Genomic DNA, 27,584 nt, shown 5'->3' with positions numbered 1-27,584 from the left:
GGGAGCGGGAGCGGGAGCGGGAGCGGGAGCGGGAGCGGGAGCGGGAGTACACCCTCCTCCCGGCGGCGGGGCACAGCGGCGGCCCCGCGGCAGCCGGCGCTGTGGTTTTAAATGGGCGGAGCGGCGGCAGGCGGCGGGGCGGGCGGTGGGCGGCCCGCGCTCGCCCGCGGCGCCCATATAACCCCACCTCCCGAGCGCGGAGTGCCGCGGCAATTGGCTGGATGTGGTACTTGGAGATGTTGAGCTGGCTCCTTCCCCCCATGTCCCTGCACACACACAGGGGCGGGTGGTGCGGGCGGGAGCGGGAGGCAGGGCTGAGCCCCGGCGGCGGGGCTTCCCCGACTCGCTGCCTGCCCGCCGCCGTGCCCGAGCCGCTCCTGCTGCTGGGCTGCTGCCTGCGGCCGCAGGACCCGACCGAGCCGGGCCGAGGGGAGCGCGGGCGGCTGCTGGCAGCGGCCGAGATGATGGCGGAGGGCGGCGGCGGGCCGGCGCGCAGGAAGGCGCTGTCGCTGCTGGAGGCGGCCCGATCCCGCTACGAGAGCCTGCAGATCTCCGACGACGTCTTCGGGGAGTCGGGCCAGGATAGCAGCGGGAACCCCTTCTACAGCACCTCGGCCGACTCCCGCTCCGCCGCCTCTTCCCAGGACGAGGAGGACGACGAGGAGGACGAGGGGTGCCCGGGGGCGCCAAGCCCGCGGGGCAGGGCGGCCCGGCGCCGCTCTCACCGGGCGGCGGCCACCCCGGCGGAGCGGCGGCGTCAGCGGCAGGTCTGCGGCGGCAGCGCCGTCCCGGGCGGCCCCGGCCCCATGGAGGAGGAGGAGGAAGCGGAGAAGGGGGGCTGGACCCGGTCGCTACGAGATGTCCCACCCCCTCCCTTCAAGGATGGCAGCGGTACGAGGAGGGCAGGCTGCCGGGGCCGGGGGCGGCGAGCCTGGGCGGCCATTGGGGTGCCCGTGCGGGGTGCCCGGAGCGCGGCCCTCGGGTTCAGGTCGCGGCGCAGCCGTGGGACGGAAAGCCCCGCGGGCCCGGCTGCCGGCCTGGGCTGCTGCCCGGCCCCGGGGGCGGGAGACGGCAGGTGCCTCCTGCCCAGTCCCTTCCCGGGAGCGGCCCCCCCGTCCGGCCGCTGGTGCCCACGCGAGTGGGAGGGCGAGGAGAGGCCGCGTGTGCTTAGTCACAGCCATCCCCTCCCCGGGGGGGGCTGCGGCGGTGCCCCAAGCCCGGCAGGGCCGGGTCCGCCGCGAGAAGCAGACAGTATGGGGTGCCCAGGCCCCCGTCTGTGGCTATGCTCCGGTGCGCGGGTGGCTCCTCGTCCCCACTCTCGGGTGAGGAAAGCCGCTGGTCAGGGCGCTGCAGGTGACCTGCCCTGCGCTGTGCAGAAGGGTTCTGGGAATGGGACTGGGATTCCCCCTGGCTGCAAGGTGTTCTGTGCAGTCGTCCGTGACCTTAACCCTCCTGGCGTGGCTTTTGGGCAGAGCGAATACCAAGAGAGTGGTGAAATGACACGGCGTGGCGTGCAGTAGCAGTGCACAGCACGGAGATCTCCGTGGACTGGCTGGTGTGGAGAGCTGCACCACTGGTTTGCCAGGAGAGCCATTATAACATATCTCTCTGCAGGCCTCGACAGCCAAGTTGACTGTGCAGTAGAGCAGCAAGGCATTGCAAAAAAAAAGGTTAATGATTATGAAGAGCTGGGATGTGAAATTCAGCATTTGCATCTGAGAATAGGATGTGATGATTGCTGTCAATTGAATCGACAGTTTGCCTGGCCTAAGGCTGCTTGTCTTTGCTTTTTTCAGTAGTGTTTAATTCCCTCATTTTGCTGTTGAAAATAAATGCTGAGGAGTAGTGTGCTGAAATTTGTGCAATGGGGCAGGCAGAAACCTGTCTGAGGAAGCAGCTTGGGATGAGGGAGGAAGGTGGAGCTAGCACTGGAGCCCAGAAAAAGTTCAGTTGTGTTTCTGATAAATATGCAGATAAAAGCTGTCTACCTCTAGAAATAGGTAGACCCTGTAAAATGTTTAAAAATCACTGTTAGGTACCTCTGTAAAGAACTCCTAGGTTTTATTGAAGATTCTTATTCATAAGCATATCTAAGATGAGGTTTTGGACCATAAGCTTCATGGTGTGATGCTATTTCAGCATCCATTTTCATTTAATTTGTCTGCCTTTAATGGCTTATTTCTTCATATCATTACTTTATAGTAATATCCTTTTTAACACAGAACTGAAATTACTGTTTTAATACTGGTTTGGAAAAGAATTGAGTTGGTGACCTGTTAATCTGGGAATTCATATTTCCTTTGAAATAAAGGAGTCAGATTTATGGTTGACAGAAATAATATAGATGTCTCGTGAGGAAGGTGTATGTATATTGCTGTGAATATTTCCCCTGGTAATAATAGATGGAGAAGACATTGCTGCTGCCCTTTCATTCTGTTGGTCGTGATAATAGATGCTGCTTGTTCTTCATAGCATGGTAATTTGGTTTGGCAGAAGTTCAGTTAGTGTCGTGATTTGATATATGTGAAATGTGCCCTTTGTGATATTTTTATTTTTTACTACTCGTATTTTAAGCTGTGGAAACTACTGCATTGCATATAACTGAGCTCTTATAATTCTAGTTTGTAGGATGACTGCTTTAGACCATGCAGGTATCATCACTGGAGTCATGCTAAACATACTTGTACTGGCACCCTTGTTGCTTCATTGGACACTGTTCTGACCCAAAAGTTTGGATCCATATATCCTGAGGTGAAGACAGCTGTCCTTTGCAGTGACAGCATGTCTTTCAGTCCCTAATGGAGTACAAGCAAGAAATACAGGGCCAGACAGAGCATTGACTAGTCTGTATTCTCTGTTCAAATATGCTGGATGTAAAATGCTTTCTTTCTAGGTTCTGAGATTAAAAGGAAGAGATTTACGTGAGACTGAGATAAAAAATATCTTTGGTTAGCATCAAAACTTCAGAGTGTGGCCTTTTGGTGAAAATCTCAAGGTTTGCCTAGTAGCAAGTACTTGATATCATCTGATGCCAGAAGACAAATGTCTCATGAGACTTCAGCCCCATTGATGCTGGAAATAAATCCTTGAATCAGACTAGGATCAAAGCTACTGTCAACCTCTGGTTTGGGAGACTGCCCCTTCATGAAAGGGATGATGTGGGGGAAGAAAAGATTTAAGTTAGTTAATGAGAATGAGCTAAAGCTCCCATGAGAAAAAATAAAGACCCACTTAGAAAACTCGTGGTCTTTTTAACTAGAAGTAGAAAATACTATAACTTCTTTTTTACCTTTTGAATAAATTACTTAATACTGCCTTTCCCTTCTAAGCCTCAATGTTAAACTTATGTCTTTAAAAAGGATTGTATCCATCCCTAGATTTAATCTTGAGCACAGACAGGCTAACTGATACTTCATCCCAAAAATATACTAGAGACCCAGATGTGCTGGGGGCTGCTGGCAGTGTGTCAGATGGTTCAGCATGTCCTCAATCTGCAGTCAGTCACTGCGTGTATTCATGGTGACGTCTGCCTTCCTTGTGTGGCAGGTTCTGACAAACTGGGGAAGGTCCGACTTGACTTATGCATGAGGAGATAAGTAACTGGCATTGCAATGCAACACAGTGCTGTTTGTGTCCCAGATTTTTTTTTCTGCCCCTTCTTCAGGGATCTCCAGTTACTGTTGTTCCTGTTCCATTTAATAAAAATAGTGGGTGCTTAGACTCCATGGGGGGGGGGAAAACCAAAACAAACCAGCATTAATAGCTATAGCTGACTTCCTTTGTTGAAATCCAAAATAGCTGTTAACTTTAACACAGAGGTTAGAACAGATGGCTTGCTGACACTTTGTGTTATTTCAAGTTAAGCTATTCTGCGAAATCATTCTTTTAGTTGCTGAGAAAAATCCCAACCATATTGTGGTGCCCTGATTTTTAAACTGTTAACTTGTGGCACTGTTTAGTTCTAATTAAGACAGGTTGAGGAACAATTGCCTGTCACAAATATTAAAGCAGTAATGTAAGTTCTGAGGTACTGGGATATCAGTAATGGATAGGAGATCTTGGAGGCAGTTGCTGAAATGCCTTTCCTTCACGAAGAGCTCCTGGCTACAGCAGGTCACTGTGTGTGTTTGAAAGGCTGATGGCATCCATGATCTAATGTTGGATCCAAGGTTATTGAGCTGGTTGTAGAGTGCAAAAGAATAAGAGAACAAACTGCTGCTAGGATAGGGAAAGCATAATTGAACTAGAGAGAGAGAGAGCAAGCAACAACTATTACAAGCTAGTATATGCCAGCAACTCAATGCAAACAGTTCATTTCTGGTCGCTCCTGCCTCAGATTTAATTGGTGTGCTCTTCCTTCAGGAGTAGGGTGGCTCTGGGTGATGCTTTCCCTTGTTAGCTCAGTAATCTGACCAGGAACTGTTTGGTAATAGTTAGAGGCAGTATTGGTTCTGGTCTCTGGTTGTGGAGGTCTTAAAAGGTGCAAATATCCTGGTATTGCTGCTCCTTGATTTTCCTGATTTGAGTTAGCTGGTGTTTTCTTCCTAGGATCCAATGCTTCCCATATCCATGTAGTTCAGCGACCAGAGAATTTGACCTTAGATGTAGGAGCGCTTGTTTACTGTTAGGACATTAGGTTTGTTATTGTTATGCTTTAAGGTGGCAACAATAGCAAGAAAGCCTAAGCAAAAGTTAATGTTGAAGTCCTCAAAGTTACAGGCAATTAGTGCTACTCTTTCCTTCATTTTCTGTGCCCTCCAAACTCTATTCTTAAGCCTATACCCAAGGACAAAATGTTAAGAATGTTCCTTGCTCAAAGACCATAGCAGCTTCACTTTGAGTTGCATTTAGGGAGTGAAAGTAGCTTTTGTGGATTTCCAAAGTATTTCTCCGAAACATTAAATGTGCCGTAAGTTACCACCTTTGAAGAACATGTTCCAGTAGAACAGCATGCTCTCAGGAAGAGGTCACATAGACCATGTTTAGCAATCTTGCCATCTTGAAGAGGTTTAAGCAAATATTTAAAGTAGATTTTAGTTCAAGAGCATGGACAGGCAGATGGGAAGGCAGCATTCCAGCAGCAAGAAACCTGGAGGAAGAGCTCTTGGGTCAGGCTGGGCATATAAGTGCTACCACCTAATAGTTGTGGTGAATTGGTTCAAGTCCAGAATAGAATCTGAAGGTTTTAGTCTTACTATATTGATGTCAATATTTAAAGATTCTAGAGGAAAAAAAGTATGAAAGCTACTTAAGTCATTTATGGCAGATTCTGCTTCAGAAATATCTGGGCCAAATTCTCTGTCTGTAAGTGGATAAAGTGACACAGATGTGACTTGTTCTTGCTTAATTATGTCATCAGAGAACTTAGCTACTTTTGACTTGCATAACCATACTGGGAAAAAAGACATATCTGCATAATCTGTTCTTACATTCTAATTAGAAATTACTTATAATGACAGTATCACAACACTTCTAGGAGGATATGATAAATATGTCACAAGGATGTACATTACTACTTTGCAAAGCCTTTATAGGATGACTTAAAGGCTTGAAGTTTTGCTAAATAAGTGAATTATGCAAGGCTTAGTATTTTCTATGTCTTACAAAACCTAGATATGCTTTTCAGGAGGCTTTACTGACTTTAGAGCACATTTTCCTGCTTCCATCATGACTGAAGTGAACAAAGTACACGACAGCCTTATTGATTCTAAAATTTAGTGCAACTTAGCTATCTGTCTTCCCTTCTTCTTTTTGCCCATACATCTGCTATTAAACATGCATTTGGGGAATACCTGAGTGTGTAGATAAACTTAACAGAAAAAAACCCAAACCTGTTCTTGTCTGCTTTTATGAAGAGAATGTGTTGGTCAGTACTTGAGATATGAAAGTCTGTAAGCATTGCAGATCAAGGTCTTCTCCATAGACACCGTCTAGCCTTTCACAGAGAAATAGCATATTTACTCCTAGATCTGTTACTGCATAAAATGAGTCTTTTCTCCTGGCAGCTATTGGTGGGATCATTTAAAAGAAGTAGATCAGTTCCTGCAGCCACTCATGTCCTTTTGTCGACATTCCAGAAATCGTACAGCAAAAAATTTCCTTGTCTGCATACCTTTAAGTCAATCTAGAGAGCAAATCAGCCTCTCTGTGGAGTCTAATGAGGATGCTAATAGTGGAGTTGATTTGCTAACTCTATATAGACTGCTAGGTCGCAGGAAGTTGTCCTGGATGCCACAGACTTAAAAGAAGCTGGAAATGTCTCTTAAGTGTTCTTGTTTATATAGGTGTTTTGTTTCTCTCCTGTGTTCAAGCTTCTAAAATTTTGGAGTAGATGGATTTAGCAGTTTAGAAATACAAGGTACTTCCCAAAGGGAAGGTAATCATGGAAATAATTACACATACTAACTAGAGGTCAGTGGAGTATAATCACTGAAATACCTCTTTCTTCTGAATACTGTTAAAAATCGAGCATGTTATTAGAAAACAGAACAGATGGACTCAAAAGGAATGCATGGCTAAGACAAGTGCATGACAATACTACCATTTGACGTCTCACTTCCTTGTGGCAAGGCATCCTTTTTAGGAGCTTATCCAAGATCTCACTTCATATTCCTTAAAGAACAGCATGTTAATCAGTCACTGGCTCTGTTTGAAAATGAACAAACACATAGCTGAGTAGGACTTTAAAAAATTAAGCCAGAGTTCCTTGTCAAGAGATTGCGGGGAAATAGGCTTGGAAAGCTCCTGTGCTTATTTTGGCTCTCTATAAATTGCTCCTGGATTATCTTCATATTTTCTGTGAAAACAACTAGTATTAATGTCACGTGAGAGAAAACATTCTCTTGATTCTGCTTTCTTGGATAACATGAGGGATTCACGTGACCTGTATTGACAAACTATACTTGCTATTAGGAAGGACAGAGAATAAAACCAAGCAACTTCTATTCAGCAAGCAATACAAAGCTGTAACTGTGCAGCTGCAAACTGGGCAAGTTGAAGCGTAGTTGATGGGGCACACTGTAAGGATGCAAAAATCATGTCAGAGGGGGATAAACAGGGGATACAGAAGCCAAGAATATCATGTACATCCGTATGGATGGGGGAATTAGCTGTGCATTGGACGGGAAGATTACTGGACTGACATAAAAGATACAGTGAGCCCATCAGTGGGCACAAATGGAAGTGTTATTTCTAGTGAAGAAAAAGCAGAAAAAAGACATAAAGCAGCTGCTGTTATAACTGTGATTCATTTTTGATTACATATGGCAGGGAGGTGGGTGTGTATGAAAGATTAAATTGAAGCAAAAAATGAGGGTATCTTCCTCTTCTTAAGTTGCTTGCAAAATTCACTGTTGTGGAAAGTCTGATCATCTCTGCTTTTTTTGGAAAGGTAGATGCTGGCTAACTTCCAAGTGGGTAGCACTTGTAGATGTGCAGTCTGGGGTCAGCATGTAGCTGTGAGGGTGTAGCTATTCCCACTGATGTCACGGTGCTGTCAGCTCCTGGATGCACCCTGCTGATACAGGGCTTGGGAAATGGTAATCATGTCAGTTCATGCCCAGAAAAACTACTTTGAAGAGGTTATATGTGTTGAAACTCATACATGTATGCACGTAGGCGTACAGAATCATGGAATTGTTATGACTGGAAATTACTTTTAAAATAATCAAGTCCAGCTGTCAACCCAGTACCATCACTATGTTCATCATTAAACCATGCCCTCAAGTGCCATTTTCACAAGTTTTTTTGAACACTTCTAGGGATGGTGACTCCATCACTTCCCTGGGCAGTCTGTTCCAATACTTTACAACACTTTCCATGAAAAAAATTTCCTAGTTTCTAATCTAAACCTCCCTTGGTGCAATTTGAGGTCACTTCCTCTCATCCTGTCACTAGTTACCTGGGAGAAGAGACCAACCCCCACCTGGCTACTCCCTCCTTTCAGGTAGTTGTAGAGACTGATAAGGTGCCCCTGAGCTTCCTTTTTTCTAGGCTAAACAACTCCAGCTCCCTCAGCTGCTCCTCATAAGACTTGTGCTCCAGACCCTTCACTAGCTCCATTGCCCTTTTCTGGACCCGCTCCAGCACCTCAATGTCCTCCTCGTAGTGAGGAGACTGAAACTGAACACAGGACTTGAGATGAGGCCTCACCAGTGCTGAGTGTAGAGGGACAATCACTGCCCTGGTCCTGCTGGCAACATTATTGCTTATACAAGCCAGGAGGCCATTGGCCTTCTTGCCTACCTGGACGCACTGCTGGATCATGTTCAGCCACTTGTTGACCAGCAGCCCCAGGCCCTTTTCCAGCAGGCAGTTTTCCAACTACTCTGCCCCCAGCCTGGGGTTGTTGTGACTCAAGAGCAGGACCCAGCACTTGGCCTTGTTGAACCTCATACAGTTGACCTCAGCCTGTTGATCCTGTCCAGATCCTTCTGCAGAGCTTTCCAACCCTCTAGTAGATTAGTGCTCCCACCCACTTGGTGTCATCTGTGAACTTGCTGAGGGTACACTCGATCTCTCCTCCACGTTGTTGATGAAGATATTGAACAGGACTGGCCCCAGTATTGAGTCCTGGGAAACCCCACTGACCACCAGCTGGATGTAACTCCAGTCACCAACACTCTCTGGGTCCAATCATCCAGCCAATTTTCTGCCCAGCGAAGAGTATGTCCATCCACAGCATGGGAAACCAGTTTCTCCAAGAGAATGCTATGGGAAACAGTTACAAAGGCTTTAATAAAGTCTAGGTAGATGACATCCACAGCCTTTCTCTCATCCACTGTTGTGGGTTGACCTTGGCTGGATTCTAGGCACCCACTAAAGTCACTCTGAGCTGGGAGAGGTCAAACAGGCAAAACAGACTCAACAGGGGGTTAATAGTAAAATTTATTACTAGCAGGATAAGATCTAAAGAGTGAGAAATAAAACAGTCTTAAACATACTTTCTCCCCACCCCTCCTTCCTTCCATGTTCTCCCTCCTCCCCCTGTAGCAGTGCAGGGAGACAAGTCCATCCCTCAGGCAACAGGTCTTCCAAATCTGCTGTCCCATAGGTCACTCTTCCATGGGCTGCAGAGGGACAGCCTGCTTCACCATGGGTTACAGGGGGGGCCACAGCTCTGAGTCCTTCCCCTGCTCCATGGGGTCCCTCCCATGGGTAACAGTCCTTGACGGACCTCTCCAACGTAGGTCCACCCCTCAGGCAGTAGTTCTTCCATATCTACTTCCATATCTCCCGAGGGTCACTTCTCCATGGGGTGCAGGGGGGGTGTCTGCACCCTGATGGTCCTTCATAGGATGCAGTTCTTCACAGGGTGAGCTGTACCGATGTGGATCCCCCACAGGGCCATGAGTCCTACCTGGGAATAACCTGCTCCGGTGTGGATTTTCCTCTCCACGGGCCACAAGTCTCTTGAAGGACTCTGCTCCATCCTGGGTCTTCCATGGGGGGTAATGGCCTTCTTCCATGCATCCATCTGCTCCAGCATGGGCTTGGCTGCACTGTGGCAGGCCACCCCAGCCCCAGCCGCCCCTTCACAGGGGCTGCTGCTCAGCTCGGCCAGCACTGCCGAGAGCAGCATGGGCAGCTCGGCCGGGGTGCCGCTGCCTGCTCCGGGCTAGGTGCTGAGAGGCTAGGGCTGGGCTGCCGCTGCCTGCCCTCCTCCCCCAGGGCAGGGGAGGTGGTGGGGCTGCCTGGGACCTTTGGTCAGCTCTCCCTTGGCTGGAATTTTCTCTCCACAACAAACTTTTTCTTAAATATGTTATCACAGAGACATAATTATTGGCTCTCCCTTGGCCAGCAGCAGGAAGTCCCTCCTGTAGCCAGCTATCATTGGCTTCATTGGGGAGGAAACTTCTAGCAGCTTCTAACCAAAGTCACCCTATGTAGCCCCCCCCCGCTACCAAAAAACCCAGCCACCTCAACCTACAAAATTCACTCAGCAGGTCACCTTGTCACAGGAGATCAGGTTGATCAAGCAGGACCTGCTTTTCATAAAGCCATATAACTTAGAGCGTTTGGGACGGGGATCTGGTTTTACTTGTTCTACCCCAGTACAGGGTAAACAGATCAACTGGATTGCAAGGCAAGAGGAGGGTAGCCCTTCCCAGAGATAGGGTGGTGGTTCATAAACCTCTTGCTGTAGCAAATGGGTGAAAATGGACCACGTTTGGTTTGGGGTGAGAGATTCCCAAGATGATCTTGAAAAATGCAAGATGCTCTTGCATCTGTGTTGCTGGATATGTTACATTATGGATATAAATACATATGTGGATATAAATTCTTATTTAGCTTTCCGAAGGGCTTGTAGCTTGCTGGACTGTATTCCTGAACAGGATCACTAAATGAGACCTTAAACTGAAGACTTTTTCTCATTTTTTGGCCTTATAGTTACTCCTTACTTCTAAACTTGTCCTTTTACATAGTTTTTTGTTGGTTTGAGATGAAGCAAAATAGTGTTTGAAGATTTACACTTGTGAGATCTGCATGAATTCCCTCTTGTCACTGGCTTTGAGATGAAAAGAAATTAAGTATTAAAATTTGGGATGTGTTTCAGTGATATGTAGCTATTTTCATGGAGCTAACATTGTTGCAAATAACTCCAGTCCTTTCTTTTAAGAGTCTTTAAAAAAGGGAGGTGGCTTTAAGCATATCAGAAACCTCCCCCATTGGGAAAAGAGTGATGGGTTTTGGAGTAAATGACATCCTGCTCTTTCCACTTGATGGGGTTGTAGTTGATGAATAAGGAATGACCTCTCAAAAAAGGCCTTTCTGCATCTGCTTCTGTACTACTGGGTAATGACTCACACTTAAACTGGGATTAGAGATGGATGAAAACAGCTTGTCAAACCTCTACAGCAGCCCCCTGTCATTGTGCCCTGTGGGGTGTGGGGGCTCCCTACAGGCAGGGTGCTATGGGGGCTCCCCTGGGGGGTCTGTCAAAGCAGGGCTTGGCAGCCAGGGCCCATCCTACCACCCCAGCAGGACAATTGCAGCCGAGGGCACTGAGACAGCCCCAGGCATTGGGCGCCTCCCTGGGGACAGGCCGAGACTGGGTCAGGATGTGGGCACGGGTGGGCCTGGCTTGGCGGGGCCCATGGCTGGGCAGGGCTGTGCCAAACTGCAGCCTGGCCCTCATGGGGTGGGGGCTGATGCCCTGGAGGGCTGATGTGGGGACCTGGGCCGGGAGGGCCAGGTAGGGACAGTCAGGCATGGTGGTGACCCTGGGGCACTGGCAGCAGCTCCTTGAAACAAACTCCTTGGCAAAAGCCATTACTTTCTATAATGTCTTTTCCACAAAAAAGGTGTTCAGAAGGAATTTGTCAGTGGTCAGTTGGGCCGTCCTTCCAACCCCCTTCCCAATGGCTCTGGGTTCTCTATACCCTGTCTGTATGGCTCAGGCTGTTGGTAGCCAGCCGTTCTCTCAACTGTGAGAGCCTGGCTGGTTCCACAGGGCAACTGGGAGATAACACAGTCTTTCTGTTTCGTAGGTGCCCTGCAAGCTCCTTTTGGTTGAAATTACCTTTGGTGTTTATTTCTCATGTATGAAACAAAGTACCAGCTTATGGTGGTTTTGGTGTGTGAAGCAGTTGTGCAAAATTAGAAGCTAGCTGAGCCTTGTGGAGGCCCACTCTGGTCACTGCATTCCATGACAGACTTACTGCCTTGTTTTCTGTGCTGAATTCTTGAGGCAGGAATTATCTCTGCAGTACCAGCTCCAAGTTTCACATTGTGCTTTGTGTTACACTACAAACATTGCAGAGATTAAAATATATAGTGGGGAGAAGCAGGCAGATGCAGAAACCTCTGACTGAATAAATACTATCTAGTCTCTGTCAGGTATTCTCACTAAAATTGTCATGATGGCAAATGCCTGTTTGTCTCCATTTGAATTGGGTATGTCTGGTCCAGCATCTCCAAAAATGTGTCTCATAAGAATCTGGCAAAAGCTTAAATGTTCTGATGGAAGAATTTTTACTTTTATTTGAGAATTTGAAAGTTCCTTCCTGAATGAAGCTGGGGTTATTGAATTTGTTTATTAAATGTTTTGATAGCATGAAGTTGGAAGTGACTCCATGTACACTGGAGAACAAGCTGGGAATTTCCAAGGTTCTTCATAGCCTGGAATAACCTGGTGTGAGGGGCATGAGGGCATGGTGCAAGAGGGAAATGCTTAGTGTGAAGACAGCAGTGACTAACAGCAGAAATGGAAAATGAAGGAGAAGAACTGTCTAGGAGAAAAAAGAACTGGAGATTGAAGCTGAACACCAGACAAGTGTGATTCAGTGTCATGTTGTTGTGAAAAGGTGAACATCCTCCCCAGCTATTTAAACGGAGTGTACAAGACTTGAAATGAGTCTGGTTTGCCATTTAGGAGAGAGAGTGTCAGTCACCAGCCCAGGTGAGAAGCACACAGTTAAATGTGAAGAATAAAGGACTGAGAAGCAGAAACTCTACTAACCTGGCCACCTTTTAGTATTCAGGTTTTAAGCTAAGGGGCTGTATGGATAAGTAAGGGCTATTATAGGAAAGGGAATTATCCGCCTTACCTGCTCTGAAAACTGAATATAAGGAATAAGGGGTATAAATTGATGAATAATTAAATCAGACATGATAGAAACTCTAAGACAGTGCAGGGCTGCAGAAGATGAAATGTGTCACTGAAAACCTAAGAACAAGTGTCATTAACCTGTTGTATCTGTTGTAATAGACTGACACCAGTATGTGTGCTGAATGGGGATAGAGGCCTTGGACTGAAGGACTTCCTGAGGTCCCCTCTAGCATTCTTTTCCTTTGTTTTAGATTGGTTAAGATAAATGCAAACACTAGGGAAGCTGCTTTAGTGGTAAGTTGTATGTTGGAATGTTGTAGCTTATGAGAAAGAGTTGTGTGCTTGCAAAAGGCCACCTGATCTGTTAAGGTGAACCTCCCTCCTTCACTTTGCCCAGGTAAAGTGGCCCAGGCACACATGATGGTTACTTAGGGTATTGTTCCCACCCTCACTTCTGTGGTAATGAGTTGTGTGTTCATGAACCTTGTATCTCTACTCAAAAGACCTATTCTGAGTCTCCTTCTTTATGTTAAAAGCACTAATCTTCTTATGATAGGGATGCCTGATATGACACTATCCATATTTGGGAGATCAGTAATGCTACACTCTGGAGGCAGTTACTGCATCATCCAGTGGGGTCTAGGTTTGTACATGTCTTTGTTTATGACACTTTTTTGAAATATAAAGAGCTTCCTTGCAACTCAATCCCAACACAAACCTCTGTAGACCATGAGAATGGACACATGGAGGAAGACAAGTGCAAGTCTGGAAAAGGCCCAGCTAAATCCTAATCCAGATGCCTGCAATAACTGATGACCATGTAACTGATGTCTTACCAAGAAAGGACAACAGAATGTCTACTCCATATTCATGTGTCTTCAGTTCATGGGCTGGGTACCAGAAGGTTGTTTCTTCACTTATTTGTGAGCATTACAAAATTATTTCATCTTCAAAGGCTACTATTGGCACTTAGGTCTTCTTTTTTTCCCTGATATTTACCTCAAATATATTTGAAGACATTTGATTTTTGGTTTTTTATTGTGGGTTTTTTTAGCTTTCTCTTTTTTTTTGTCTCTTTTTTTTTTCTTCTCCCCCTCCTAGGCTAAAAATAAGAGAGTAACAGATTTCTTCACAATCTTTCCTTGCAAGAATACACCCCTACTTCTAGTAGTAGTTCTCTGTCTTTTTCAGTATAGGATCAACTCTATGTTGACTAATTGCAGAGGTTTCTAAGTAAGGTTTTATGGTTCCTTGTTCAAAGGTACTAATATGTCACTATCTCTACAAAAGATAACTACTAACCTACTTAATGCTACTTAGAAAAGCACTGTTTTAGAAGTCAGTTGTGTATCACTTCTGCAGAATAAGAGATTGTGTCTGATTTGAGCAGATAATTAGAGAAAAAAACCTTCAATACTGGTTTGTAAGATTTATTTTGGCCAACAAATCCAGATACTATCTAGTAGGATGATCAGCCTAGTATTCCCTGCTTGTGTTTTGAGCATATACTTGGTTCTAATTCCATGTCCTGGTAAAAAAGGAAATAAAATCTCTCCCAAAGTCACCTACCTTTAGCCAGACAAGTCCTTTAGCAGTCAAGGATCGGGATAAACAGGAGACATTAATACTCTTACTCATCCCTGCTGCTGCCGATTAACAAGTATCTAGCTAGAATAGATAAATTCGGCTTTGTTGTAAGTCATATCTCAGAAGCTTTCCCACTAAAAATGATTTTAAGATGACCTGTGTATGATACAAATACTGTGCATTTGTCTTGATGTCCTTGATTAGTCTTCCCTCCAAAAATCTACTCAGTCTTTGAGGAGTATTGGGATCAAGTAGCAAGTTAAAGTCACTAAGGTCTTATTTCTCTTCGAAAGTCTTTGTTTTCACAGCTTAACATGTTACCTTGAGCATGGATTCATTTAATTTCTTGCTATGGGGCTCCAAGTATTTGAGAAACAAAAAGATTTGAATTTTTTTATGTCCTTGTCTGTTCTACGGGTATTGCAGCTTCTGGTGTCCTGTCCTAAGACTCATGAAACTTAGTCTCTTATAAACCTCAGTATTTGCCTTCAGAATGAAGCCAAAATCCTTGCCCTAACAGCTGAAACACACCTAGGTCATCATGAATCTGTCTGTCATGAAAATTACTCTGGCTTCACTTCCTTGTTATTCCCCTTCATCTCCCTTTTATTTGGTTAAAGAGCATTTTCGATCTTTGTGTACAAAGCATGGCTGTTTCTGGTTAAGAGGGGTGTGAGTACAGCCAGAAGTACAAACCTACAATCCCACTTAGACCTGAGTAAATTCAAAACACATTGAACTATGTCAAGTGCAAATAGTAGTGCAAGCACCTACCTGCTTTCTGGGACAGATGGTGGGTGTAAAATATTCAGCTATGGATATTTTTGAATTGGTACTGTCAAAGTGGGTACTGCATGTGCAATGGTTCTAGAAATACAAAATGGACTTGACACTGTTAATGCTGTTGTTGAGATTGTACCCGTTTTTAAATGTCTTTATTTTTTTTTTTGCTGTTGGCTATCTCTCCCTGAATGAATGAAAATAAACTAAGTGAGCATTAGTTTCTTTAAAAGAAGCCATTTGTATTGTATGCTGAAACAGAAACATTTGATAGCATTCTATGGGCAGATATTGTAGTAGAGTGAGAGAAATGTTAAAATAAAAACTGTGCCTTTTCTTCAGGTCTTTTGCTGAAAGGTTGACTCAGAAGGGGTCTGAGTATTGACCTGGAGCAGCTTGACATCGAGCAGTGCACTGCCAATTGTTCTAGTGCCAGCTTTCTTCCCAAAATAAAAGGGAGACGGGATTCTTTCTTTTTAAGCTGAAATGGGCAGCTAAAGGGAGAATCCCAAAGCACAATACTTTAATCAGAGAAGGAGCAAGAAATAAGTGTAACAAAAGCTGTTCAAAATTTTACTTCCAAGCTTTCAGTTTTTACTGAATCCTTTTAATCTGTACGATAACCTCTTTCTAACCTGTTCTTCTCTGCTACAGCATTTAGTTTCTCTAATTGTATTTTGCTTCCTAGAATTCTCTGCTGTCATAAAAATGAACATTTCTCTTATATCTTAATACAGATTCTACCAATACTTCACATTTTAACATCATGTTCTCAGTCATTATGAAACTTCCTTTCTTTTATTCTTCTGGAATTTTACTCTGCTGGACATCATGTCTCTGCTGTTCCTGTTAAAATTGCAGCCAATCAGGAGCAGGGTTCCATCAAATTTTGCTGCTTAGTAAGCCAAGCTTTTTACAATTTTGCTCTGCCCCATGTGTCCAGGAGAATGTAAAGGTCTTCCAGATTTTAAATTCTCACCTTGCTTATGCAAAAGTAACTGTTAGGGGTGACAGCCTTTTGAACTATCCTTGCTGAAAGATGGCTTGCTTGAGTTCAATCCTTATTAGACATCACATTTGTAGTGAGAAGAGCCTGTAGGCTCCAACGGCATTTCCTGTGATGAAAAAGCTTGTTGATGTTGAGAAGCAAGGTCATGTGAAACTAGACTCTGCCTGTTCTTTCCTTCATAGTGTCACATAAAGATGACATCTGGTGCTTCTAATATACCAAAATTATGGCCGGATGCCCCGACCACACTGCTCACACTCTCCTGCTACAGCTGATGTTCCAGATCTGCTTTTGTGGGAGATGCAATATGTGAACTGTCACACCCACTACAACATCAAACTTATCTCTGAAAAGCTGGAAGGAATGCAACATGCAGCCCAACAAAATTTGAGTTCAGATCTAAAAGTGGTGTTTATCTATGGGTTTGGTTATCCCATGATTATTCAGTTTTCTTTTTGCATGAAGATTGCACTTCATGGGTGTCAGCTGCCCCTGCATAGAGTTTTGAGTTAGCATTTTGTTGGGTCCAAGGTGTAAATACATCTATGCTCCTGCTGCCTAGTAGAAGAGACCAGTGGAAGTTTAGAAGCCAACACACTGAGTAATGGGCCCAATTCTTTAAAGCAAGCATTTAAGGGTTATTCTCCCTTCTCTCTCACCTCTATACATGGGAGTGGAGATTGCGTTTCCTGTGTCTGGTTCTTCCCTTGCTTTGCTCAGTGTAGCCTGGAGTCCCTTATTCCCCACACATTGGTTCTAGAGTCAGGGGGAAGTGGACAAAGCCAAGTGATAATATTTATAAAGAAAACAAAATGTTATGTTTGTTTAAGCAGTTTTGGTGTGGCTGTTGTTTTTCTTCTCCATTTTGAGACTAGCTGAACTACCTGTTCTGCGTACTGGTGGAGCTTGAATGCTTCCTAAAGAAAGGAGACAACACACAGATACATTTTAAGTTTTGCTTAAAACATCCATTGTAAGTTGCCTTGTCTGTAATTTAGAAGAGGGAGGAGAAAGTAAGCAAGCTTTTGAACTGAAGTAAAAAAAAAGTTTTTTTCTAAGCAGAGTCTTTAAGCTCATCTTCTGCTATGTCTTCAAGGACTCTCTACTATACTTGTCACTACCCATTCTTTTGCAGTCTGTTTTCTGTTTTTTTTGACAGACTGCATCACTTGGCATTATAATACTTATGTCACTAAGTCATTTGTTTGGAGCAACCCTTGGCCAGAAGAAGTATGCTTAATCTCACTTTAAAAACTTGCACTTCAGTGTAGGGTTGCACTGATACCTAAGAATAAGTTGATCATTATAGTTTAAGGTTAAATATCTACCTCAGATGCTTTCTGGTGGGCTGGAGCTGAAAAGACCCTAGAAGAGATTACTGTTGTCAATTAACTCCCAAACTATAGCCTCAAAAATTTCTTAGAAGAGATCCCTTTTGATGTTTATTGAAAGTACAACTTGTTTGCTTTACATCCTTATAACAGTAGAAAGTTTGGTATCAGGTCCAAGTGGTAGAAACTAACATTAAGTCCCATGATCAAAAGGAAAAATCCCTGTTTCCTGAAGAACACGAGTTTCAATTTACTTGCCAAGGTTTGCGAAGAGTGGCCATAATCTATGGAGTGGTAGTTGTAAGGCCCAGAATAGGGACAACAGGACTGCAGGATAGACTACAAAGCATTTTTGTAGTAAAAAGACATTCCCCTCTTTTCCTACCACTATGCATATTGCAGCCTCAGTTTTGCTTTTAAGATTAATAATTTGCATGGCTGACTGCAAAATGAGTTTGTGCTCTGGAAACCTGTTTCCACTAGAGAAAAACATAAGGCTGTTACACGTCCTTTTGATTTGTGAGTGATGCAAATTAAAAAGGTGAATGTTGAGGGATGTGAATATAGTACATTATTCTTTGAATCCAGACAAGCATATAAGCATGTGCCTAAGTAAGTGCATTTGTGATACTACTTTAGAGTATAGTGACATGAAAACTGTTATACTAACGCAGAAGTACTTCTGACTGATAAAACCACTCCCCTGTTCTTACAAGATGTCAGTTTTCTAGTGGGACAAAGGGAAATGACTCCTTTTTATACTGGTATAAAACCTACAGTAGATCAGCTGAAGCTTATAGGTTTTGAGTGCACACTCAGCTCTCTGCTAAAGAGAGGGTGAACTGCATCTGCTAAGCTGCTTTAGTTCTGAGTGCAATTACTGAAGAACTCTAGAGCAGTGTTCTCCAAACATTTTTGATCATTCACCCCTAATTCACCCAATCTGTGTGTGTTTATTTATTTATAGATTATATACATACACTAGTATACTAATATACTATGTGCATTATAAAGTATACACAAAAATAGAAATTAAACCAAGATGAGATAAAGTTGAAGTAAACACAATGTAATTTATTTATTTTGTATTTGTTAACAATACAAAAAAATACTTTCTTCCAGCACCCCAGTAGATTGTCTTGTGCAGCACCCCATGTTGGAAACCACTGTTCTAGAGCCTATGAAAGGATCTTGATACAAAGCTCATGGCCAAGCAGACAGTGCCTGGCAAGCAGGACTGTGGTCATTTGTGTCCTGCTCTGGCAGACTGCTTCAGTCCAGATTCAGAAAGATAATTTCTGTAAAGTGGCTTGAATCTCTCTGCCAGGGGTACTACCAGACCCAGATGTAGCTGTGATGAAAAGCAGTATGTTCACCTGCTTTCTCTGTCTTCTCTCTCCTCCCCAGATAAATAAGAATCTAGCTTGCCTAGCAGGCTTGGGGTTTTGATCACACAAGGTTGTAAAAACTCCAGGCCCAGCTTTGCTAATAATCCAAAGGCTTTTTTATTCCCTGATAAAACATCAGTGGAGGTTATAGCATTTCAGACTTAGTAGAGTCTGGCCCTTAAGGGAGGAATGTAATGAATTCTTCATGTGGAAGGTAGAATTCACCTATTCAGAACCATTCACAATAAGCAGGAAAGGAGCTGCATCAGATGATAGAAGAAACTGATGGGGTTGAATGAGATGCAGCAGGTATCTTTTCTTAATTTTAGTTTATGAGGCATTCAACATAAATAAAGAGTGAATTTGAGAATAAAATAAAATTAAAAGAATAAAATGTTTAAATGAGAGCTTTGTGAAGATAGCAACAAGTGGCCAAGGAACTGGAAGGGCCGTGTAAAGGAGCAAATCTGTCTAAAAGCAACTTCATCAGTTAGGTCCAGAAGGCTTAGGAAGTGGGAGGCTCCCTGTGCAGATGTATATTCTTCTTCTGTATTTGCCTTACTGTTTCTACATACAGAGCCAAGAGAGGCAATGAGAGACTTAGCAATGAAAACTTGAGGTTCTCGGATACTACCTTCCCTCGGGGATTCCATATTCAAAAAGCGCTTAAAAAACCTAGGAAATGAAAGAAGGTTTGGAAACAGGTGCAGTGCTGTTATCCTGACTGGAGCAGCAGCATACGCTGATCTCTCCCAGAAAGCAGGTTGACATCAGGGCTTCTGATGGATGAACATTGGCTAAGGCCTTGTCTTAGTGAGGGCATGAAAGGAGTTCTCAACTTTCTATGAAACACAGTGGTAAAGAGACAGAGATGCTTGGATGTCAGTAGCAATAAAAGGAAAAAGAATTTGGCCATGTGAGAACAGTGACTTGCTTAAATAACCCTCAGTTGTTACATAAGTGGAGGCTGTGAGACATCTAGAGAATTGACTTTTCCTCGTAGAAAATGTTGTGGTGCTGGATAAACACTGATGTGCTGCACACAGATGTTGGGCATTTCCTTGCCAGTAGAAACTGGCCAAGGCAAGGAGGAGACTTGCAAGAGCGACTCTATGTGAATTGTTTCACATCTACTGTGTAATTAAATTGATTTTGGTGGCCTGGCCGTCTGAGCTATATGGAAGATTACATTTCTGCCTTTGATCACTTACAGAAGTATGTATGTCACCTTACTGATGTTTTGGTTTTAAGCCTATAGATTTGAATCCATGCTTTAAGGTTTTCAGTGTTTTCATTATGTTGAGGATGATTGAAGAGAGTGTAGGTGTGGCATGCTCATACCTGTGGATTGTAGGAATAGAGGCAGGGAATACAAATTTCAGCACTTTCACGTAACGTTACACTGTCTTCAAAATGAGAGAAGAGCAGCAGACCTCCTTCCCCAGTAGTTATGACATTTGATCTGTGCTTACCTACTAATTAGGTATTCCTTGACAGAAAGAGTTTAACGGACGAATGGTTTATGAAAGTATGACTGTAGATGCCAATACTGTGTTAATTCACACAGGTCAGTGCTTGGGAGCAAGGGGGAGAAGTGAAACAGGAACCAGAAGGGAGTTGGGACATCTAATCTTTCTTTTTGAACAGCCATAGGCTGGTCGGGCACAGGTGTGGATCTTTATTCTGTGACTTAAAACTGAATATCATACAGATGGACACACTGCTAACCAATGCTGGCCCACCTGTGCTGTCTGACAGCTATGCCTTGTCTCAGAACATGTGACCTTAGAAACAGCAGTTGTAAACTTGAAAAATTCATACTAGCATAAACCTCATCTCATTACTTCAGTGAAATGCCAGTGGAATGGGAATCTTTGAGGTATGGCAGTGTCTCAAAAATGCAGGAGGAAGGGTGGAGAAAGCAGCAGAGAAGTGGAGCCTGGTGAAGGTCAGGGTCAGATAACAGCAAGCAGCTGTGAAGGCTGAGAATGTGCAGAATGGAGCAAAGGAGAGCAGAGCATAGGTTCCAGTACCAGCCTGAGACATGATAAGCCAGAAAACCAGATGATATGATTAACCAGAGATATTAGAGCGTATCAGTCACAGACTGAAACATTTATGGAGGCTCACTTCCAGTTCCTGAACTCAGGAAATATTTTCTATAGCTTGATGGGCAGGCAGTTTGGAAAGGAAGCACCACTTCTGTCTAAGTGGCAGTCAAAATTCACAGCCCTCATTTAAATGAAAACTTTTCCAGTTACTTGTCACTGAGTAAATACACTCCATCATATCATGAAATCATAAGCCACTCTGATACAAAAACAGCAACTTACATCTTTTCACTTTTTAGAAAATCAATCTTTAAGTAGATAAGAGCATGCAGGGCAGGACATGGGGTCAGGATTTACAGAGCAAAAAACATACTGTAAACTTCTTTATTGCTATATTAGTAAAACTTTACCTTAAACATGCATTTGACTCTGCATGTCTGTGTTGCTGTCTCTGGCCTCTAATTGTCATTGGCTTTTGTTCCAGGTAGATAATTTTCAAATTGTGGAGGATCTAGCTCTGGTATAGTCATCCAAAGATCTGTTCTGAACCCTACTGTGAAGACTGTGTGCTTCTGTAAGAGAAATACTATAGCTAGGAAATGTGAAGCTCCAGTCACTGAGGTCTCAAGCTATAAATGTCCTAATCTGTGGTTACAGAGTGGGAAGCTATTATTTCTGTTGTGATAATGCCCAGAAGCCTCTGTAGGAATCCTTAATGTGAGGTGCTTGGCACTTTGCAAACAGAAGGACACCCTTTGCAGTAGTTATTCCCATGTTACTAATTTAAATTTACCTTGCAGGTGCATGCTTATATTTGCAGATTCAAAGAACTGATGTTTGTTTCTGTTTTATATATAACAGAAAGATTTATTGGCTTTGTCTTCCACTCCACTACTTAATATGACCCAGATTTCATCACCAAGAACCATTTTTTGATTTTTTTTTTAATGTCAACACACTGTGAAGTTCTTTGAAAATCTCTGCTGTGTGAAATGTCTGTTGCTGCTAGGTCCAAGATGAGAAATAGAAGCTACTTTCTCCTTTTATAACCTGAAATATGTTCTTACAGCAATTAATTCTGATGAAATGTTTCAGCTTTTATTGTTTCACATGTTGACAACCCCCAAGAAGCCTGGACAAGATGACCTCCAAGTATAGCTGTGATCTGGGTTTCTGGATGACTACCAGTAAGCAATACCAGTCTGGTGACCTCAAATCTTTTACCTGCCTAATCTCAGAATACAGCCTACTAACCCTGTGTTTGAAGAGGTAGACTTTGGCTCCAGAGTAACAAAGCATCTCGCCTGTAAGGCTGTGGGGGAAGGCACACAATGCTTTTCTTTGCAAACCTAGTTCCATGGCCTGGTTCCAGCTCCACTTGCACCCCGGCAGTTGTGCGGCGTGGCGTGGGCTGTGGTGGGAGCTGGCTGCTGGTGCGAAGCAGTTCTGCAGGCTGCACATAGCAGCTGGGCAGAGGGTGCAGGAGCGGTGCTGTGTTGCTGAGGGACTGCTGAGGATGAGTGGTGCTGTGCCACTGAGGATCCTACTCTGACTTCATGCACTATTTAGCTCTGAGTTGTGCTTCTGGCTCGCTCTCTGCAGATACAACTCTCTGAAAGCCTTCCCTGGGGGTGCAGTGACTTGTAAACACGATGGTGTCACCCCGAAGTTAACACAGGCAGTACAGGTAATAAATCCATCTCTTTCACAGGTGACTGCCTTTTTTCTCCAATCTTCGTTGTTGAAGAAATGCACTGATTTCGTAAAACTGACAAATTGTAGATTTATAAGACTTATTAGGAAGCCTAAGCAGTTGAAGTGCTGTGGAGTGTGCCATGTATCCCATGTGTGGTAAGAGGATTAGGGATGTTGATGTACACGATATATAGAAGTCATTTATTGAACTTTCTGGCTGCTTGCCTATTTTGAGTTGAGATGTTCAGACAGCCTGTAACACTGGTCACTTCTAAGGGCAGGCAGAAAAAGGATGGAAAAAGGCAGTCTAACAACAGGGGCAGGAGTAAAAGGGCAAAAATAAAACAGAAAGCACACAAAGTGATACTGTGCATGTGTAAAGGAGCCCTGACTCTAGCAAGGATTGCACATATATGACCTCCACTTGCACCTTATGTGTCCTAAGAAAATATTTAAACGTTCATCTGCCCCTAAGCCTAATGCACCAGCAGAGAAACGTGGCTTGTAACTTCTTGTTCTAAGGTTTTTGAACATGTTGGGGAAGAACATGGAGGATATAAAGTGAGGAAATTACAAGTTAAAAAAGCAGGTGTGTAAATGCAGATGCATTGTGGAGTGACAAGAGCTCCTTTGCCTCCTAGTCTGGGGTGATAGCAGCAGAGAAACCTTGTCTTACTGGTCAGTTCATGAATCACAGAATCAATTAGGTTGGAAAAGACCTTTGAGATCATTGAGTCCAACCTGTGAACACCACTAGGTCAACTAGACCATGGCACTAAGTGCCACATCTAGTCTTTCTTTAAACACCTCTGGGGATGGTGACTCCTCCACCTCCCTGAGCAGTCCATTCCAATGTTTAATCCCTTCTGTGAAGAAATTCTTCCTAATGTCCACCTAAACCTCTCCTGGCACAGGTTGAGGCTATGTGCTCTTATCCTATTGCTGGTTTTCTGTGAGAAGATGCTGACCCCCACCTGGCTACAGCCTCCTTTCAGGGAGTTGTAGCTGAGCCTCCTTTGCTCCAGGCTAGCTCATCTAGATGAAGCTCACTTAGAAATGCATGTGCACACTTTCCTATAGAGAGCAGTAAAATTTGCGGGAGACTGGTACAACCTAAAAGAAGCGGGTTTGAAAAAGAGCCTGAATATTATTCCCATGCAGCTCCTGTTATCCGTCTCCTTGGCAGATTTTAGGTTTTGAGCTCTTCTAGCAGGGCAGCAGCAAGAGCACCCTGCTCATCACTCTATCCCAGGTGCGTGCAGGAGTACATGCTTAGTTCTGTTCATGGGAAGTAGCATCGAACACTTTGGGAACTATGTGCTTACCCTGACAACTACTCTCTGTCTTCTCCAGGAAGAACCTGTTGCTACTGGGAAGCAATTGTAGAGATCAGTACTGTAGCTACCAGAGCTCAGTTGGGATGGAAATGAATCATTAGGAGGTTCTGTACTGAAATAAATGTTCTTGCATGATAAGGTTGTCTCTAATGCTTTTCTAAACTATCTGGATTTCTTGGTTGATTTTTTTTTTTAAATAATCAAGTTTTGAGCAAAGCAGAAAAACATTTCCTCATGAGACTTGCTCAAAACCAGGAAGTTTCAGTGGCATATGTGTGTGTTGCATGTAAATGCAGGTGCTGATGTGAAGGCTTTCAGCATCTCATTAGTTGGGTCATTTGCTTATTGACTTTTATTTACAAAAGATAAATGAAATGTTCTGATGATTTGCTTGGAATACATACTAGGCTGTTTTCCCTCCTTCAAACACAAAAGCCCTACCTTTTAAGGCAGGGTCCTGACAATAAATATTGCTGATGCTTATACAGGTAGAATTTTATTTTAAATTTCTGGAAAGGACCAAGTTGCATGTGTGAACAGTGTGCACTAGAACAGACCAGGAGCCTGGGACAGAAAGATGTGATGGTGGATTGCATCTGCAAGAGTTGCCAGTGCAGCGAGGGGCTCCCCCATGGAGCCATCCCAAAGCAGCCTTCTGGGATTTAGTTATGAAGGTCACCCTGCTGGTAATGGAAGTTGTGCTGACATAAAACAATCCATTCTGCTTTGTAGAGTTATTTCATAAATGTGCACAGCTGTTTCCAGCCAGATGTGTAGCTGCTATGTGATCTACTAAAAGCTGTATTACAGATGATGTATGAAGTCAGCACGTTGATGGTTGTCTCTAATCTGCTAGATATGCTCAGTGTCATCTGGTCTGCCAGGAGCAGCAAGTCTGCTCTGATGGTTGAGTGCAGTAAAATGTTAATAAAAAACTACAGTGGGAAAAGAAAGTGCAGTGGACTATTGTCAAGGGAGCTGCTGCAGCAGGAGTCGCCCTGATGAGGGACAAGCATATTTAGTCCCACAGCCAAATGAATAATGTGAAAAGGATTATGTAAACTAACACAATATGGTACTGGTGTAGCATTGACTTTGCTGCTTAAAGGTGTTTGGCTTTTTGAAATTATTTTAACCATAAGACTTGTACTAGTGTTTTGGGAGGTTCTATTGATAATGGTGGTTGGTAGGTTGCAAGATCTACTCTCTCTACAGAGAAATTAAGTATATAATTAAAGATGTCAACATTAACTGCAGTGGGCTTTTTATTCTTTGTACTTGTCACAGCTTGAAAGCTTTGTAGCTTTAAAACGTGATGGTAAACACAAAGAAATACTTTCTTAATTAAATGTTTTTTTACCATGGCTTTAATCTACAACAAGCCACACTTCCATGGAAGACTGCCACAACATGCCTCACGTGTTCTCATTCTCAGACCAATGCTGTTGGTGGTACAACATACATGGGGTCAATGGGAAAGGTGTAAGACCTGGCTGCCCGGTCCACTGAAAATATCCAGAAATTCAATTGTTTTCAACAGTGTCTTATCACACATGGTAATCTACTGACTGATACCTAAAATTCTTTACCTTTGGCATCCCAGTCTTGTTCTTGGGTGCCCCATGGAAGCTCTTCACCTTTTCTGGGCTGAACTGCCAGCTAGCACACAGCACTACGGGGAAGGAGGAATGGGCAGGGTGCCTTGGTTATCACCACAGGCCTTGGGAGGTCACCATCACATTGAGTGGGAAGGTTGTCTGGTGTTGGGTAAATTATTTGTCCCTGACCTATGCCAGGTTGACCTGCTTAGACTTGACTCTCAAGGGGTTTTGCTGTAATGCTGAAGAAAGCTGGATGACAGTCTGGATTCAGTATACAGCTGAATTGCAGGAAGTTCCATGGTTTGCTAAATACTTTGTTAAATTTTACCATTTAAATTAAATTTTGCTGTTTGATTTACTAAATAAGTTCTCTATTTAATTTGTCATTAACTCAGCGGTGTCTGCTGTGGAGGCCAGGGACTCTTTTGACCAGAGTCAGCACATAGCAGCTGTGTGCTAGTTTTCAGTCCTCTTTCATTTGTCCTTGGATTGCTTTGAGACACAGCTCTTAATGCTCTCTATGGATAGAAGTCAGACTGCAGTGTGTGGATCGCTTTATTGCTGACGCTGTGAGGAAAACAATCCTTTTTAATGCCGGGGAGGGAAGAGAAAGTGGCCTTTCACAGAAGCTGTTTGGAACAATTTTTTTGACTACGGTTATTAGGTGCAGACGTGGAGGCATTGTCAAAGGCTTACTTATAAGGTTGGAAGGGTGCAGTTAAATCACACTTTGCTAAATAGCTTGGAATAAACTTAACTGAACCCAAATGTAGAGCAGAAATGCCTCTACTGAGTGCCCATGCAAAAGTGCAAAGTAAGTTTCCAGGGGAAGGTGACCTTGTAAAAAATTAACCAGAAGCATGGGCTGCTGAGAGAGAGCTCTTATGGTCTAAGAAGGGAACCATCTTCATAAGGACTATGTCTAGTTTCTTCTTTCTAAGCCAATATAGTGTCTGTTTGGGAGTTGTCGGCTTTTTTATTTCATCCTCATAGATGGGCTCTCAGCTCTAAGCAATGCCACAGTATGGATCATGTTTTCATCATTTATATTGAATTTTTGTGCTAGGCAGTCCTAAAGGAAACTAAGATTCATCTACCAAAATAGCAGATGCAGACATCTACTTGCCCTAAAATAATGATCAGAACCACAGCTGGTATAAACTAGGATGACTCCTTTGACTTAGCAAAGCAGGCTTGTCACTGAAGCTTTTGTAGCTTTTTCTAATGAAGATGAACAAAATACATGCAGCATAATATCCTGAATATGCTGGATACTGCTCTCCTGTAGGAACTGGGCAGCAAGTAGCAAGTATCTGAAATAAGCTGGAATAAAACTCAGAACTGTTACATGCACTTACTTTAAACTGTCTTGACAGGCTTGTTATAAGGCTGTCAAACTGGCTGTGGTTTGAGGATGGTCTGATACACATTTCTTCCAGGCCATTAAGAATAGAGCTTATAAAAACTGATATTCTGGAAAGTCAGATAAACTCCGGTGCTTCCAAAGCTTACGTGAGGAAACTTAGTGTGAGCAGAAATTCTGAAAAATCTCACTTGGCAAATATTAGAACATAGTTTTTGATTTTGTTGCTATTTTTTTAGCTCTTTGTATTCCTCTCTACACATTGAAAAAGATGATAAGTTGTTTTAACTCTGTCATATTTCATCAATCAACGCTTTCCATGAAGACATCATGATTTTTTTGATGAATGTGTATTTTCTGACAGAAGTCTTCTGTCAGCACTTTTTAATGCTCTCTAAATAAGACCCAAAAATCCTATTGTACTTTTGCAAAGGTAACTTCTCAGGAATATAAAACAATCTCTAATTATCTGGACTTAGGAAGGAGAAATTAAGTGGCTTTTCAAGCCTTGGTCTTTGAAATCTGTGCCATATGTTGGAAGAGAAAGTACTTCGCTATGGCCAAAAATAACAATTTCTGCATCAATTTTTCTTAGGTAGGTATCTGTGTTTAATATACTTAAATGTGCTATCCTCGTGGGGGACTATAAATTTTTAGATTTTTTCCTCAAAGAAGGTAATAAAATTACTTTTAGATTCTCAAACTGATGCTTCTACCCATTCCTGTGCCTGATTTGGGAGTATTAGGGTTTGCCAAGTTGCAAATGAAGTTACAATAATTTCAAAGTCAGCCCTGATTAGCTCTGCACAAGGTTTGTTTCCAAGCCATGCAGTTTGGATTATCATATGTAAGGTAATACCTGGACCTATCAACGTAATGGGGTATTTTATCA

At 43.4% G+C, this 27,584-nt stretch overlaps 1 protein-coding gene across 1 annotated transcript in view; it reads left to right on the top strand.

Moving 5' to 3' along the window:
- The first annotated feature begins 319 nt into the window (after positions 1 to 319).
- The window catches only part of PGBD5 (piggyBac transposable element derived 5), a 69,787-nt gene continuing 42,522 nt past the window's right edge, over positions 320 to 27,584 (top strand). Inside the window, exon 1 of the mRNA XM_027685669.1 lies at positions 320 to 891. Coding sequence (XP_027541470.1) covers positions 462 to 891 — 430 coding nt within the window. The 5' untranslated portion in view covers positions 320 to 461. The remainder of the gene's footprint in view (positions 892 to 27,584) is intronic.

The sequence above is a fragment of the Neopelma chrysocephalum genome, unplaced genomic scaffold (assembly GCF_003984885.1).
Source record: "Neopelma chrysocephalum unplaced genomic scaffold, ASM398488v2 Primary Assembly neopelma1_23, whole genome shotgun sequence".
Lineage (NCBI taxonomy): Eukaryota > Metazoa > Chordata > Aves > Passeriformes > Pipridae > Neopelma > Neopelma chrysocephalum.
This window is presented reverse-complemented; position numbering and strand designations above follow the sequence as displayed.